Source organism: Sapajus apella, unplaced genomic scaffold, assembly GCF_009761245.1.
Source record: "Sapajus apella isolate SASKATOON/1434 unplaced genomic scaffold, GSC_monkey_1.0 scaffold311, whole genome shotgun sequence".
NCBI classification, from domain to species: domain Eukaryota; kingdom Metazoa; phylum Chordata; class Mammalia; order Primates; family Cebidae; genus Sapajus; species Sapajus apella.
The window spans coordinates 98215-115720 of NW_022437251.1; the positions used below are offsets into that span (position 1 = coordinate 98215).

At 40.1% G+C, this 17506-nt stretch overlaps 1 protein-coding gene across 5 annotated transcripts in view; it reads right to left on the reverse strand.

The window, feature by feature from the left end:
• Window positions 1-17500, reverse strand: part of CHD8 (chromodomain helicase DNA binding protein 8) — a 34713-nt gene extending 17213 nt beyond the window's left edge. For 3 of the 5 annotated variants that reach the window (XM_032272153.1, XM_032272149.1, XM_032272150.1), the window contains exons 1-15: window positions 15956-17500; window positions 15806-15874; window positions 15214-15269; window positions 14573-14690; window positions 13096-13179; window positions 9544-9681; window positions 8199-8320; window positions 7805-8048; window positions 5297-5473; window positions 4125-4268; window positions 3615-3870; window positions 1820-2030; window positions 1384-1579; window positions 716-883; window positions 344-523 (exon numbers count right to left, since the gene is read on the reverse strand). In XM_032272153.1, the coding sequence (XP_032128044.1) occupies window positions 344-523; window positions 716-883; window positions 1384-1579; window positions 1820-2030; window positions 3615-3870; window positions 4125-4268; window positions 5297-5473; window positions 7805-8048; window positions 8199-8320; window positions 9544-9681; window positions 13096-13179; window positions 14573-14690; window positions 15214-15269; window positions 15806-15874; window positions 15956-15970 (2178 nt within the window). In that variant the 5' untranslated portion in view covers window positions 15971-17500. The remainder of the gene's footprint in view (window positions 1-343; window positions 524-715; window positions 884-1383; window positions 1580-1819; window positions 2031-3614; window positions 3871-4124; window positions 4269-5296; window positions 5474-7804; window positions 8049-8198; window positions 8321-9543; window positions 9682-13095; window positions 13180-14572; window positions 14691-15213; window positions 15270-15805; window positions 15875-15955) is intronic. The other 2 variants (XM_032272154.1, XM_032272152.1) reach the window with 2 other exon arrangements.
• Window positions 17501-17506: the final 6 nt, after the last annotated feature.

Below are 17506 nucleotides of genomic sequence, written 5' to 3' on the forward strand. Positions count from 1 at the left end.
CTCTGTTACCCAGGCTGAAGTGCAGTGGCACAATCTCAGCTCACTGCAACCTCTACCTCCCGGGTTCAAGTGGTTCTCCTGCCTCTGCCTCCCGAGTAGCTGGGAAGACAGGTGCATGCCACAACTCCGGGCTAATTTTCGTATTTTTATTAGAGATGGGGTTTTACCATGTTGGCCGGATTGGTCTTGAACTCTTGACCTCAAGTGATCCACCCACTTTGGTCTCCCAAAGTGCTGGGATTACAGGCATGAGCTACTATGCTCAGCATAAAAACATAATTAAATCCTAGAGACTCAGGTCTCTATCTCTGCTTTTCTAGCCTCTGGCACAGACAGAACATACCTTGGCAAAGGTAGAACCTTTTCCTTCAGATTCAATGGTGATGGTTGTAGTTCGTCTTAACAAGATCTGGTCGATGTCCTCTTCACAAAACTTGGAACCTTCATCATCTTCCTCCATGATGGCTGCATATGCTCCTTTTCTTAAAAGATCTTCAATCTCCTTCTTAGAGAACTGTTGGATCTATAAAAACCAATAGACAGATGAAAAGACTATCAAGAGAATATTATCTAACTATGCTATAATATTTTAGCTATTATATTTTAAGAATAATTGAGAATCCAAACAAGGTAGTCAAATTCCTGTGTAAAAATAGCTTTTGTTTCCCTCTATAACAATGACTCACTACAAACTTATCTATAAACTAAGACTCACTCCAGTAATGTTGCCATCCCGACCACTCATGGACTGAAGCACAGCCTTATCCAATCCTAACTTGAGGCTGGCCTTATCAAACATCTCTCTCTCATAGGAATTACGAGTGATGAGGCGGTACACCTTCACAGCTTTGCTCTGCCCAATTCGATGACATCGTGCCTGGGCCTGGTTTAAAAAAATAAAAATGAAAGGAGAAAGGTAACACAAAATTAGCAGGGGAAAGGATACAAAATATCAATTTATGATCCTCTCACTTCTATAGAGCAGCCATGAGAAAAACTCAAAACCAAGAGTCAATTTCAAGATGAAATTATCACCCCATCATGTAGGCCAGGGGTCAGCAAACTAAATTCTGTATGGACATCTATTTTTTATAAATAAAGTTCAATGTGGACACAGTACTACCCATTCATTTACATATTATCTATGGCTGCTTTAGTGCTGAAGGACTTGGAGGTGAAACAGAGACTTGATAGCTCACAAAGCCTAAAATATTTACTATCTTGTCCTTTACGGAAAACATTTGCTGATTCCCTGACCTAACTGCCACCCTTAACTAAGGAAACAATTCCAAATTCTCTGAAAGTTCTTTCTAAAAGATCCTATTCTTACTGAAAAATCTTCCAAGTGAGGTAGTTAGTCCCTAAGACAATGAATTCCTTTACCTGCAGGTCATTTTGTGGATTCCAGTCTGAATCAAAGATAATGCAGGTATCAGCAGCTGTAAGATTAATACCAAGTCCACCAGCCCGGGTACATAGTAAGAAGACAAAGCGGTCTGAGTCAGGTTTGCTGAAGCGGTCAATGGCAGCCTGTCGAAGGTTCCCTCTAACTCGCCCATCAATACGTTCATATAAGTACCTGTATGGGAGTCACAGAAAAAAATGTAAGAGGCCAAGCAGAAGTGAAGACCAAAAAAAGCAAGCTAGGATCAATACCAGTATTTCCGTATCAAAGCTGGTCAAAAACCAAGTTGTGAGTGAGAATCAAAAACTTCTCTTATTGCAATTGGTCAACCCTAATTGGTCAACCCAGGCCCTCCTATTTTTTGCTGCTTTATGAGGATAGAGTAACCGCAGGCTGGGATGACTCTTTTCTTACCTCCTCTGGATTAAATAATCCTCTAGGATGTCTAGGCAGCGTACCATCTGAGAGAAGATCAGAACTTTATGGCCACCAGCTTTAAGCTTTGGAAGTAATTTGTCAATAAGAACCAGTTTGCCAGCTGAACGAACCATGGCCTGCAGATGGAAGTCATGAGGTATAATATGGCAAGCTTCACGGAATTCTGTTAGGATTTTTTCTTCTGCACCTACCAAAAGAAAAATCAAATTATGTTGAGATTCAGTGAAACATATTAGGGTTGTAGACTATTTAATTAAGAAAGCAAAGGGAAAAAAAATGTAATTTTACTTAAGACCAACATTTCATACACACAGAATTTCAGCACCAAAAAATCTTAAATCAGCTGGGCACAGTGGCTCATGCCTGTAATCCCAGCACTTTGGGAAGCCCACGAGGGTGGATCACCTGAGGTCAGGGGTTTGATACCAGTCTTGCCAACATGGTGAAACGCTGTCTTTACTAAAAATACAAAAATTAGCTTCGTGTGGTGGCACGGGCCTGTAGTTCCAGCTACTCAGGAGGCTGAGGCAGGAGAATCGCTTGAACCCAGGTGGTGGTGATTGCAGTGAGCTAAGATCATGCCACTGCACCCCAGTCTGGGTGACGGAGGAAGACTCTGTCTTAACATGGTGAAACACCATCTCTAATAAAAATACAAAAATTAGCCAGGCCGGGTGGCAGGTGCCTATAATCCCAGCTACTTGGGAGGCTGAGGCAGGAGAGGTGCTTAAATACACAAGGTGGTTGCAGTGAGCTGAGACCATGCCACTGTACTCTAGCCTAGGCAACAGAGCAAGACTCTGTCTCAAAAAAAACAAAAAATTTACTGGGCGTGGCGGTAGGTACCTGTAAACCCAGCTACTTGGGAGGCTGAGGCAGGATAATCACTTGAACCTGGGAGGTCGAGGTTGCAGTGAGCTGAGATAGCGCCACTGCACTCCAGACTGGGTGACAAGAGTGAAACTCCGTCTCAAAGAAAAAAAAAAAAAAAACTTAAATCACCCTCTGTTGTGTCATACAAAATATTCCAAGTAAGGCAGGCCTATGATAACTGGGTAAAAAAAGATGTAAATACGTGGCCAAGGACTAAGTAAGATGAACACTATCAGCACCCAAAAAAGAGACAGACACAACAAAATGGAGTATCGATAAGGACATTTATCCAGGGAACAGAATAACCTGACAATTTTTTTTTCTTTTTGAGACAGGGCTAGCTTCAAACTCATGGGCTCAAATGATCCTTCAGCCTCAGCCTCCTAAGTAGCTGGGACTACAGGTACATGCCACTGTGCCTAGCTAATCTGAGTTCTTATTCATGAAATTCTAAACAGCAAATCTTAATTTTGGAGATTATGCAGGATCAAAGGTGTAGAAAGAACTAGACAAAAACATTCCAAATAAGAATCGTTTTTATTTACTTTATTTGGAGACAGGGTCTCACTCTGAGATCGCAGCGGGGCGATCTCAGCTCACTGCAATCTCTACCTCCTGGGTTCAAGCAATCCTCCCACCTCAGTCTCCTGAGTAGCTGGGACCACAGGTGCGTGCCATCATACCTGGCTAATTTTTGTATTTTTTGTAGAGGTGGGGTTTCATCATGTTGCCCAGGTTTAGAATCTCTTTTGTCAAAGGAGAACCATTTCTCATTCCTCAGTCCCCACCCCCAAATTCGGTTGGATCAGTCAATGCATCCATTGTCCCCAAGGAGTATCATCTGGAAAGTAAACACAGGTACTACAGAAGTTCAGGTGTATACCAAGAATTCCCTCACCATTGATGAGATATGGGTGGTTGCAGCACTTGCGCAACTCCATCATTGTGTTAAGCAGATTAGGCATGTTGGTATGACCTGCTCCTTTGGAAAGGAAGGAGAAATTCTTCTCCAAAATAGCCCGATAATATTTCTTCTGGATGTTAGTCAGCTCTACTTCAATAATAGTTTCCTGTTTGGGTGCCAAGTTTTTTTCAACATCCTCTTTGAGTCTTCTCAGCATCATTGGCTTAAGAATGGCCTGTAGCTTTTGAACCTGTGGTCCATTACAGAGAGAAAAAGAAATCAATAACATGAGGACAAACATTCTCACATTATGTAGAAACATGGAAAATTAGAGTTTTCCACTACTAAGAAATGTACACTTTGATGCCACAAATGATGTAGGCACAAGAATATAGGAATTCAGAAGGGCTCTTGAGAGCCCAATGACAACAGATAGCTGCCATGTACAAACTTCATCTTTTTTGCCCTGAGTTAGTACCTCAACTCATCAGATAGATTTCCTACCTGTTCCTCTGTCTTTAGATCCCCAAAGTCCTTGAGAAACTCTGATTCTGAGGGAAATTGTGACGGTTCTAAGAAATGAAGCAAGCTAAACAGTTCTTCTACGGTATTTTGCAATGGTGTTCCTGTGAGTAGCACTTTGTGTTCCTAGAAATGGAGAAAACAAAAGAATAACAAAATTAAAAAATATAAAGGACTTCTGAAAGTATATAATCTTTAAATTATATAATCTTTAATTTCTTTATGTATAAAATTATGAGAATGGACAAGATCACTGGTCCATTAACTTTTCTTCCACACCCTCTTTCGATAAACACAAAACATTCAAGAAATCCCTCTAACATTAATGTACTGAAATAACATAAATATTGTAATAAGCAAATTAAAAAACAATAATTCAGATTATGTTTATTCCAATTACATAAGTCTCTCCATATTCAACTCCCCACAGATATCCTAAAATCTGCTGTCCTCTAGGGAATGTAACTGAGCTGGATTAAATACGGTGATTAATTTTTTGTTGTTCCACCTATTGAGGTTCACCCTGTGAATCTAGGCTCGCCTTGTTACTTGCAAGAACAAGAATGTAAAAAAAAAAAAAAAAAAAAAAAGAACAAGAATGTAGCAGAAGTGACCCTGTGTGAGCCTCAGAGCCTATCTCAAAGGTTGCTGTTTCTACTTTTGCCCTCTTGGAATACTGCCCTGAAACTACCATGCAAAGAAGCCCATTCTGGCCTACGGAGGATGAGAGGCCATGTGGAATCCAGGTGCTCCAGATAAAAACCAGCATCAACTGCCAGTTGTAGCAATATTGACTCCAGGCAAGGTCATCATAAGAACCAACCAGCTGAGCTCAGCCTAAGTGGTTGAGCTAGAAAATCATGAAAAATATAGTTACTGTAGGATGCTAAGTTTTGGAGCATTTTGTTATGCAGTAATAGGTAACCAATGTAGTTTCCTACCTCTTCTTCTGATTGAGAATCACTAAACTTCCCAGTTCTAAAATTTATGACTTTTACATGACTTTCAGGTTACCATATCCACAGGCCATCCCCACTGTTCAATACCATGATTCAGACTTTTTTCCTTCTCTGCTAAACTAGGGTTATTTTAATTCCACAGGGAATTAGGGTTGATTCCAGGTGTTTCAGCCCACAAGTCAGTGTGGAACTCACCAGGTCCATGTGCTTAAGACTATCAAGCAGCTTGCAATTACGATTTTTCAGTCGATGGGCCTCATCAATGATGACACAACGCCATTCAATTTCACGAAGCTCAGGACAGTCTGACAAAATCATCTCAAAAGTGGTGATCAGGGCGTCAAACTTGTATGCACCTGGGATGAGGCGTCCCTAAGCATGAAGGCAGCAAAGTCAAAAAAAAAAACTAAAATGTACCTAATCGAGGAGCTCTTCTGAATTACTTGGCTACTATATTAAGACATATTTAATAGGAAATAGAAACTGTACCACCACCCACCTCCACCGCTGTTTATCTTCCCATATCACTGAATCTAGGATACACTGCTTCCTCAACATATTCAGGTTCTTGGGAAAATGACAGACCTCATTGAATGAGAGGGTAGACATTTTTTACTCTGCTGTATGCCTAGCTCATATATCTCTGCCCTAGATATTTTGTTGAGTAACAATGAAATCCACAACTGCTGGACAACAACGAAACATACAGACAATAAAAATGGAAACAGATAATACAGAATGTAATATTGGCTGATGTCTAAAAATTGACAAAAGAAAAAAATCATTTTTACAAAATTAAGAGCTGCAGGCTGGGCGCGGTGGCTCATGCCTGTAATCCCACCACTTTGGGAGGCTGAGGTGGGCAGATCACAAGGTCAGGAGATCAAGATCATCCTGGCCAACATGGTGAAACCCTGTCTCTACTGAAAACACAAAAATTAGCTGGGTGTGGTGGCACGTGTCTGTAATCCCAGCTACTTAGGAGGCTGAGGCAGGAGAATCACTTGGCCCTGGGAGGTGGAGGTTGTAATGAACCCAGATCACGCCATTGCACTCCAGCCTGGTGACAGAGCAAGACTCCATCTCAAAAAAAAACAAACAAACAAAAAAAAAGAGCTATAAATAAAATATGACAAGAAGATTTGATTTGGTAGAAATAAAAAGAAGAAAACTAATAGTAGAAAAACAATAAAATTCATGTTAATACACTACAGATAATTCCAATTTTGTTTTCAAATTTACATAGAAAAAGAAATTGATTTTTTTTTTTTTTTTGAGATGGAGTCTTGCTCTGTCACCAGGCTGGAGCGCAGTGGCCTGATCTCAGCTCCTTACAACCTCCACCCCCCAGTTCAAATGATTCTCCTGCCTCAGCCTCCCAAGTAGCTGGGACTATAGGTGTGTGCTACCATGCCCAGCTAATTTTTGTATTTTTAGTAAAAATGGGGTTTTACTATGTTGGCCAGGCTGTTCTCGAATTCCTGACCTCATGATCTCCCCCAGCCTCCCAAAGTGCTGGGATTACAGGTGTGAGCCACCGCGCCTGGCCTTTTCTTTTTTTGAGACAAAGTCTTGCTCTGTCATCCAGGCTGGAATGCAATGATACAAGGCTTACTATTTTAGAAATTTATGTTCAGTTAAAAGTGCATGATAATTACAATTGTTTTAAGGATATAAGTTATGAAAGTTATAATTAAGAAACAACATATTTTATTTGCAGTAGCCTCAAAATATGTACCTAACTGAAAATTAACTTGCAGATAGGTAAGGTTCACTGCAGCCTTCACCTCCTAGGTTCAAGTGATTCTCCTGCCTCAACCTCCTGTGTAGCTGGCATTACAGGTGCCCACCACTGCACCTGGCTAATTTTAGAGACGGGGTTTCACCATGTTGACCAGGCTGGTCTCGAACTCCTGACCTCAGGTAATAAGCCCACCTCGGGCTCCCAAAGTGCTGGGATTACAGGCATGAGCCACTATACCTTGCCATTTAGAAAAAGAAACTGATCATGATGAAAATTTCAGTAGACTAAAAAGAGGAAAAGAAATAACCTCAGCGGCTGAGCACAGTGGCTCATGCCTGTAATCTCAGCACTTTGGGAGGCCAAGGCAGATGGATCACCTGAGGTCAGGAGTTTGAGACCAGTCTGTCCAATATGGTGAAACCCCATCTCTACTAAAAATACAAAAAATTAGCTGGAAGTGGTGGCAGGCACCTGTAATCCCAGCAAGTCGGGAGGCTGAGGCAGAAGAATTGCTTGAACTCAGGAGGTGAATGTTGCAGTGAGCCAAGATCACGCCATTGTACTCCAGCCTGGGTGACAGAGCAAGACTCTGTCTTTAAAAACAAAAAAAGAAAGAAAGAAGCTCACCACCACATGGATTAAGTGGCTAAAATAATTTCACTTCTGGAAAATACTGTGATTAAAATTCATTGATGCTGGCAAAATTCTACTTAAACTGTATGTGTTCATTAATAAAATCAGAACTTCTACTGGATCAAATGTCTACTGGGCAAAAAAACAGCTAAGTCAAAAAAAGACATGCATACTGCTATACAAAAATGCCTTACGCCATAGATATTTTTGCATAAGCATACTGAAGACTTTCAATAAAAGTCTTCTATTCATATACCGCGCCTAAAATACCAGGTAGCTTGGCCAACTTTCTCTAAGCCATAGTATTCCCAAGACATATAACTCACCCGTGAATCTTTGCAGTACATTTCATATTGCTGAATCATCTGCCTGCTGGCCAGGCTGCCATGGTACACAATAGTGTTCATTTCTGTCCATGTATTAAATTCTCGCTCCCAGTTAGTAATTGTGGACAACGGGGCAATGACCAAGAAGGGGCCATGGATGCCCACATTATATACTTCCTGCAAGAAGGCAATGGACTGAATAGTTTTGCCCAATCCCATCTCATCAGCCAGGATGCAGTTCTGCCTGCAGATTTACCATGGGGAAAAAAAAATGTTAAAAGATACTATCTTTAAAAAACAATAGAGTATGTAGGAAGAAATTGTTTCAACAGAAAACAAATAAAAATAATCCCAGAACTAGGCTTACATCTTACGGGCCCATTCTTTTCTTTACCTGTTATACCAATTAAAGAGCAGCCAATTGACCCCCTCCAACTGATATTCCCGTAACTGGTTTCTGTTTTTATATTCATGCGATAGCTCCAATTTCTTCCAGGCACTCGCCTGCGGACGATTCTAAAAAACATGACATTTGAATAAATGTAGTGGAGACATTAACAAAAAGACTTACTAGGTAAGTTCTAATAGTTAAAGTCAATTCAAAACAACATTGGTTTGGATTAAAACAGGTCAAATATGTATAAATTTATGAGTTCACAATGTTACTTAAATAAAAAGTAAAGACGAAAAACTCTGGTCACTTTCGGAGAATTTAAGAGAATTACGTCATTATTTTGGAACTGGGAAATAGAGGAAAATAATAAAGTACTTATCTTTTCTATATGATCTCTACCTTAAGGGAACCAAATAGTAAGTCAAATTTCTTTTTATAGAAGAATCTGGCTAATAAATGCAGAAATGGTAGAATTAAAATATCACCACTTTCAAATCCTTAAAGCATGGATCCAGAATGACAACAAACGACTGACAACATCACAAAACACAACCTGATGTAAGTACACACCACCATCTATGAAGCAGAGTTACTGGCTTCCCTCTCCCATCTGATCAAGCCTGTAGAACAGTGATGTCTAATAGAGCTTTCTACAATGTTAAAAAAAAAAACAAAAAACACATGGCTAGTGACTACTATATTGAACAGCACAGCTCTAAAATGTTTTATTGGACAGCGTTGCTCTAACCTAAGCATTCATGTGAAATATCAGGGACAGAGAACATGTAAAAAGGTACCAATGTAATGTAATTAGCAAACTTCAGCCTATGGAAAACTCCACAAATCAACTGATTTCTTCAAGAGAAAATTATAAGGCAGGGAGAGGAGATCAAGCGGGAAGTTAAAAGAAACTTGAGACGTATGAACTGATAGCAATATATGGACCTTAGTGAGAACCAAATTTAAATGATTTAACAAAAATTAAAAGATGATGCAATGATTGGTACCAATGATTTGATGATATTAAAGAATGATTAAATTTTTCAGGTGTAATAATTTTTTTTAGACATAAACACTGTAATATTTACAGATGAAATAAATGAATCTGGGATTTGATTTTAAATAACCTGGGTAACAGGAATTAATGGGTAGGAAAATATATGACGTAAGACTGGATGTGTACTAATAATTGTTAAGTGGATAATGGGTACATTATACCATTTCTTCAATTTTTATATGTTTGAAATTTCCGTAATAAAAAGCTAAAACAACAAAAACTTCCATAGGGGAAAAAATTAAATCATTTCTTATGTAGGCCTTCATACTCTAATGCAAATGTACTTACCACCCTTTTGAGTTCTGGGTGCCTTGACTGAATCCGTTTAAATTCTCGAATCTTGCCCTCATCAACATCCTCTTTTAGCTCCCATGTGCTATCTTCATAGGGCAGAGAGCACCATTTCACCAGGTAGTAAATAACAGGCTAGGAGAGAAGAAACCAAAGCCTTAAGAAACTTATTCTGTGTTCTCTGTTGTGGTTAAAGAATAAGAATTTGGGTGGGGCGCAGTGGCCCACGCCTGTAATCCCAGCACTTTGGGAGGCTGAGGAGGGCAGATCCTGAAGTTAAGAGATTGAGACCATCCTGGCCAACATGGTGAAAGCCTGCCTCTACTAAAAATACAAAAAAAATTAACCGGGCCTGGTGATGCATGCCTATAGTCCCAGCTACTCAGGAGGCTGAGGCAGGAGAATTGCTTGAAACTGGAAAATGGAAGTTGCAGTGAGCCCAGATCGCGCCACTGCACTCCAGCCTGATGATAGAGTGAGATTCTGTCTCAACAACAACAAAAAAGAATTTGATTGTAAAATCAGATCACAAAGTATCAATATCTAAAAGGTGTTGAAAAAGTCAGGCCAAACACACCGACCAAAGGTTCACCTTCTGATGCACTATTTGTGGCTTTGATCATTCTTCAAAGTAATTTATCAGAATCTGTTCTAAAAGGAAAATTTCTACCCAGTAGTTTCTAGAACACTAAGCACTAAAACATTATGCTCATTAACTACACAGATGAAAAAAAAAAACGACCAATCTCTTCCTATACCATGTTGAAATTAAAAGACGTGTTTCTGTGCCATACTATTCTCCTGGCACTAAATCTGACACATTAGCCACTCAGCTATCTTTAGGACGAGGACTACCAGCATATACTGGCTTCTGAGCTCCTAAAGCTCAGTGCAAATGCACCTCAAGAGCACTTATATGGTGGTAAAGAAATGTCCTTGTGAGTCCCAGGAAGCTAGGAGCTAATAAGAGGTTATCAACAAAGACAGGCAATAAGAGTAAAGAAGACAAAATGCTAAAAAGTTCAACTACAGTAAGTACTAGTCTAGGTAGGTATCCTCTGAAAATCAGAGGGCAGTGACTAATAGCAAATGGCTCCTATTTTCACTATTCAAGATGATCATTGCATTTACTGCATCTCCATTTTTGGCTTATGAAGTATAAAGCATGGATTGTGTAGTGTAATCAACAAGAATCTCTAATTATCAAATAGAAAACTCCTTAAAATAGCCAACAAAATGTGTGAAAGTGCCTCAACATAGTCACAGATATCGAATCTCTGCAATTGATCCAGCTGCTCTTTTACCTTTTTCTTTATCATAGTAACTCAGGTCATTCTCTATATAAAGCCATTTGTCCAGGTCACACATTTCCAGCATAATATTTACCGTAACCACTATTAGGTAGGTAATATAAAATGGATGACAAATTGGGCTGGGCGCGGTGGCTCACACCTGTAATCCCAGGAGTTTGGGAGGCCGAGGCCGGCAGATTGCGAGGTCAGAAGATTGAGACCATTCTGGCCAACACGGTGAAACCCTGTCTCTACTAAAAATACAAAAAAAAAATTAGTTGGGTGTGGTGGCGCACACCTGTAGTCCCAGCTACTCGGGAGTTTGAGGCAGGAGAATTGAACCCAGGAGGCGGAGATTGCAGTGAGCTGAGATGGCGCCACTGCACTACAGCCTGGGTGACAGTGTGAGCTCCATCTCAAAAAAAAAAAGATGACAAATTAAACTTATTTTAGGATAGTATTAGTCAATATTGGGAGCATAAATTATAGTATTAGAGTATGAAAATGTTCATCTGTCACATCATTTGCAAGACATTCCAAAGGGACCTAACCAAAGGCCAATTGCTTTTAGAAGGGTAAGTATGGTAAAAAGCATAAGATTGTCAGGGCTGGAAAGGTTGGGATCCTGAAAAATGATAAGAATTTAAGAGTAGCTAACAAACTGCCCTAATAACTGGCTCATTCTCCACTCAATTCCCACAAACACACAATGTTACCACCCTCAACCTCAAAAGCAAAATATGTTATCTGAAGCATGTTGTTAAGATTTAAAGACAATGAAGTATACTGGGTCCTGGATATCTAAGATTCTGACTATATGAGTGAATCTGAAGGCTTATAAAATAGAATAAACTTTGGAATTTTATAGAGGAAAGAATTTGACTCAGAGGTCCTGTTATAATGATGTATGGGAGGAGCAAGTCACTTATCTCATGAATAAGCCCAGCTCACCCACCCAGCACTAACATCATAAAAAGGTTCTGCTGTGATAAAAATGTTCTTTATGTCCCTGCAAAGCTAAACCAAAAAGTGTTACTTGAAGTAAAAATAAAGTGACAAAATCTACGAAAATGATGTTTTATAGAGTAAAAAAAATTGTAAGTAAATTTAAAAGAAAGTTGAATTCACTGGTGGCTAAACATAGATGAACATTTGAAAATGAAAATTATGCTAGGTATGGTGGCTCACGCCTTCTATGCCAGCACTCTGGGAAGCTGAGGCAAGCAGATCACTTGAAGTAGGAGTTCGAGACCAGCCTGGCCAACACACTGAAACTTTGTCTCTACTAAAAATATAAGAACTAGCCAGGCATGATGGTGTGCACCTGTAGTCCCACCTACTCAGGAGGCTGAGACATGAGAATCACTTGAACCTGGGAGGCGGAGGTTACAATGAGCCAAGATCACACCACTGCACCCCAACCTGGATGACAAGAGCGAAGACAGTCTCAAGAAAAAATTTTTTTAATTAAAAAAAAAAAATTAAAATACAGATTCAAATGTAGCAGACCTTTTTTTTTTTTTTTTTTTTTTTTTGAGACAGAGTCTTGCTGCAGTGGTGTAATCTCGGCTCATCACAACCTCTACCACTTGGGTTCAAGAGATTTTCCTGCCGTGGCCTCCTGAGCAGGTGGAACTACAGGCACATGCCACCATGCCTAGCTAATTTTTGTATTTTTAGTAGAGGCGGTGTTTCACTATGTTGGCCAGGATGGTCTCAAACTCCTGACCTCATGTTCCATCTGCCTCGGCCTCCCAAAGTGCTGGGATTACAGGTGTAAGCCACTGCGCCAGCCAGCAGATCTGTTTTAATGACAAATGAAGGGACATTTAATTAATGGTGAGTGCAGGAAGTAGCCTGTAGAAGTATTTTTATATTCATAAATTTAAGAATTTGGAATTTTACAGAGGAAAGAATTTGACTCAGAGGTCCTGTTATAAAGTATCCCTTTCCCCTGCCCCACACTCTACCTGCAATTTTATGTGAATAGACTTCGATTTAAAATCTGAGGAAAAATGAAACCCAGATGAATGACTTCAGTACTTAGCTTCTACATATTTGACTTTACAAAATCTTTCCTTTTAGCATCTCTCTCTACTTCCTTACCTCCCATTATCTAAGGATTCCACAGAAAAATTCAGAAATACCTTTTCAGTTCAAAGGATTTTGCAGCTATACCTGAAAAAGAAAAGATTGGCAAACCAACCAGCAGAAATCTAAGACGATGTTCATGTTACTTGATGCCTTGACAACTCACCTCGCCATTGTCCTTGTCAATACTGTGAGACTCATCCAATATCCTATCCACCTCTACGTAGTCTGGATTAAAGGGCTCTTCATCCTAGATGAGTTATGAAACCAAACAATAAGACCAAAAGATCACTGTCCAATAAACCCACTCCTTTACCTCACCTTTAGCAGAGAATCCTACTTCAAAATTTTTAAAGAAATTTAGAAGCTATCTGATGGGAGTTTTCCTTTTTCATAACATTAAATCCTATAAATGTACCTGGGTCTGTACCCAACTTCTCACCTGCTACCAGTGAGTATCTCTTTCTCTCTAATAGAGGTCATTCTCTCCATAAAGGCTCTGGGCTCTGGTGTCCACTGCTTCTTGCATTCTTAGTAATCCTTCTACTGAGTCATTGCCATAAATACACACGTTTCACATTTCACATTTTTAAAAAAGACCTCCTTTGACTCTATATCCCCTGCAACTATTTTTCTGCTCTGCTTCATACCTAAAGGTGTTTTTTGTTTTGTTTTGTTTTGGTTTTTTGAGGAAGAGACACACTCTGTTGCCCAAACTGGAGTGGTGCAGTGGCACAATCTTGGCTCACTGCAACCTCTATCTCCTAGGTTCAAGTGATTCTCCTGCCTCAGCCTCCCAAGTAGCTGGGATTACAGGTGCCTGCCACCACACCTGGCTAATTTTTGTATTTTTGGTAGAGACAGGGATACACCGTGTTGGCCAGGCTGGTCTCAAACACCAGAACTCAAGTGATCTGCCCACCTTGGTCTCCTGCACTGCTGGGGTTACAGGCGTGAGCCACTGTGCCTGGCCCCATACCTAAACTTTTTCAAGGGTTTAAATATAGGCTATTTCCATTCCTTCATCTCCTTTACTTGTCCATCCATTCCACTTTTTCTTCTACTTGCAACACACAACCAAAACTACTCTTATTGAGGATGAATGCTGCAAATATAACAGACATATTTCTTCACTCATCTTGCTCCAGTGTTTACCAGTAAACCTGGATATTGGAATTTAAGCTGCTTTATCCCTATTTCTAGTCATACTGGATTAGAAATTTGAGAAAATAAATGTTCTCTCTTAATATGTCTACAGAGACCATCAATAGCTAAAGAGAGACATTAGAGGAGTGGCTCGGTGGTTTAGGGGTATGATTCTCCTTTAGGATGAGAGAGACATTAGAGGAAGAAGAATGCCTCAAGTGGACCAGCAGTCAGTTTATCACCAGTTTTGAAAATACTTCATGTGTGTTTAGGAAATCAATTTCAAAATACCCTATAACTAATAAATGAACCATATTTAAACCTAAGAAAAGAAAGCATGGGGCAATTAAGTAAGAAAGGTCAATGGCCAAAATTAAAACTTTATACCCATATATACAAACCAACTATAAATATTTTGAAGAATCAGCCAAAGCTAACAACCCCAGTAATTTGTCCTTCTATGAAAGAAATAATAGGTAATACCTATTCCTAATTACCTCATGGAAGAAGTGTCTCATCTGAGCCATTTTGGTTTTGAAGCGCTTTAATTTTTGATGGATCCTCTTATCCTTCTCTAGTTGGGAGATAGTAGCCCATTCACAGTGCAGATACGAACTAAGAGGGATGGAAAAAACCAGTCATGGTGCAAGTAAAAGGAGGTGGCAGGCTACTGTCTGAAATTTTGGGATTAGCCGGAAGCAGACATAACAAATACATGCTTAAATTGGAAGACAGTCTTTTAGGTCACTACTTCTGAATCTCTAATTTGTATATAAACCACCTGGTATGGGATGCGCTTGAAAGCCCACATTTCTAAAAAGCATCCAAGTAATGCTAATTCTGCTGGTCCATGGACCATATTTTGAGTAGCAAGATCTTAGAGCTAGACTAAGGTAAAGAGAATCACAAGAAATTTCGTCAGGAACCATCTTCACCCTACTTACCTACAAGGAAATAGTAAGAGTCATGTCAATTCCTGAATTTCTCTCTGAATAGCCATTTTCCCAATTAAAAACAGCAATCTGGGCTAGAATACTATAAAAAAGGGACACACTCCCATCCAGTATACTCTACACAGGAGAACTTTTTACCACCCTGTGGAATTTGGGGTAACAAGTTTTATGCACAGATCACGTACTAGTTCTTGTACTTGACAAAGAATTCTTCTGCTTCAGTATATTGTCCAGAAGGAAGCTGAGAAAAAAGAAAGAAATTAGTCACCAGTTCCTTAATTGTAAAAGAAAGAACTTTTTAATTTTAACCACACATTGCACAACTTCACACCAGTAATCCCTGAATATATTAATGACGCAGGGATTAAGGAACTAGCCTGGTACTTCAATAATAGAGGCCTGATAGCTGGAAGAAATAAGCCTTTACCCACTCTATAAACATATAAGTAAAAGATGTAGCAGTAAAGCAGTTCCTGTTTTCTAGCTAACTTTCCTCCATCATCTCTCACAACTTCACTCTAGCAATACATCTGACAACCAAAGGTGTTCATTAAATAAAGCCTGTGAACATAGCATTATAGGCTAATATTAAGATAGTGAAAAGTCAGGTGCAGTGGTAAACAACGGTAGTTCCAGATAGGAGGCTGAGACAGAAGGACAGCTCAAGCCCAGAAGTTCATAGTGCGCTATAATCACACCTATGAATAGCCACTGCGCTTTAGCCTGGGTAACTTAGTGAAACCCTGTCTATTTTCTAAAAATTTAAAAAGTCCTCACCTCCTTCTTCACAACCCGCATAGAAAGCACTTTGTCTACAATGGCTGCATCTTCTTCACTGGGATTCTCCTGCAGCAAAAGATGTAGTCAGTCAACAGATGATTGTGACTAGCAGGCAAACCTCTCAAACTGCTTGAATTCACAGCTTACCACAAAGAACTGCATGGAAGGCAAAGTCTCGCCATCTGGTTCTTGCACTGGTTCAGGGAGAATAGGCTCAGGTTTTATTGGACCAGTTACATCCACCTCTTCTTCTTCTTCATCATCTGTGATCTTTATATCCAGGTCCTCTGTATATTTTTTTCGTTTAACTTGGCGGTTTGAGCGTCTCTTCTGTAGAGCAAAAAGTAGTAGAGTCACTGATTAGGTCTCTCACAAAGAAGAGTTTTAAAATTATTTGCCCATGGTCATATACTTAGATTTTACTCCAAAATTTTGATGAAAAACAAACTAAAAATGATAGATTATTTGTCAAACAATGTAATTTATTCTATGAATTGATCATACATCAGTTGGCTTAACTGCTTTATAAAAAGCCAAGAATCCACTTAGAAAAACCTCTACACTAGTGGCAAGAAGCTCTGGGAAATCCAAACAAGATTCTCAGGCTGCAGGGTGCAATATAATTCACACTAGAAGCAACCTTGAAGGGCAAAGGTGCAAGAATACTTTGTTCTAATTTTGCTTTTTTTTGTCTTAGTTCTAAAGGTTTTCTTTCTTTTAATAAACAGAATCATACTATGGGTACTGTTCTGCCACTTACTTTTTACTTAAATGTGGGTGGTGCTGGGCAAAGGCATGCAGCTACAGCACGACCTCCCAGCAGCACACTCTTCAGCATCACCCTGGGAGGTACCAGGAACATCTACAACCAGAAATTCCTGATGGAGTGTCGGAACTCAACCATGACCAAAACATCCCCAAGGAAGGAACGCACCAACCCATGACCAAAACCCCCCCCGAGGGACCTGCACACCATTTCTGGGGTCACCAGCCCTGCCAGTGATGAGCCCCCAAAGGAAGCCAGCCAGAGCCACTTGTGCAATAGTTCAGAAGATAAGTGGGTGAGCGGTGAAGAATCACAATCTGAGATGGGCATTTAAAGGATCAGCCATCAGATCTCACATTGCCTACGGGACCCTCTGGGACTTCCCGGGAAGAATTACACCAGCCAGGCTTTATGAAAGTTATTACACTGGGCAGGCGTGGGGTGTGGAGTTGGCCACCCCAGCTTTCTCTCCCTTACTCAGGGCACCTGCTTCCTCCTCTTTGTGAAAACCAGCATATATCTCCTAGTGCCTCCACTGATGGGGGAGCTGCTGCCTCAAGGGGAATGATACCTGCCGGCATACCCTGCAGCAGAGTGCCAGGAAGTGGACAAGAACAAGCCCTTCCTTCTGAATAATCCAATGATCCACTCTTCTATCCCTATGCTCTACAGGCACAGCCAACCCTTCTTTAGGTTGATGTGCCTGGGAAACCTCTCCTCCCCCTCCTTCCACAAGAGAGGAAATAAAAGCCACTTTCACCCTAGAGCCAAGAGTTGGGCCCTGTCTGAAAAATAAAATAAAAGGTAGGCAGGACTAGAGTGGGAGTAAGGACAAGGCGAGTGGGGAGGGGGCCATCTGCTGATAAATATTAAAGTGGGAGAATGGGAATGTGTGACTTCATTAAAAATCTACTTTTGTGTATGCCTAAAAT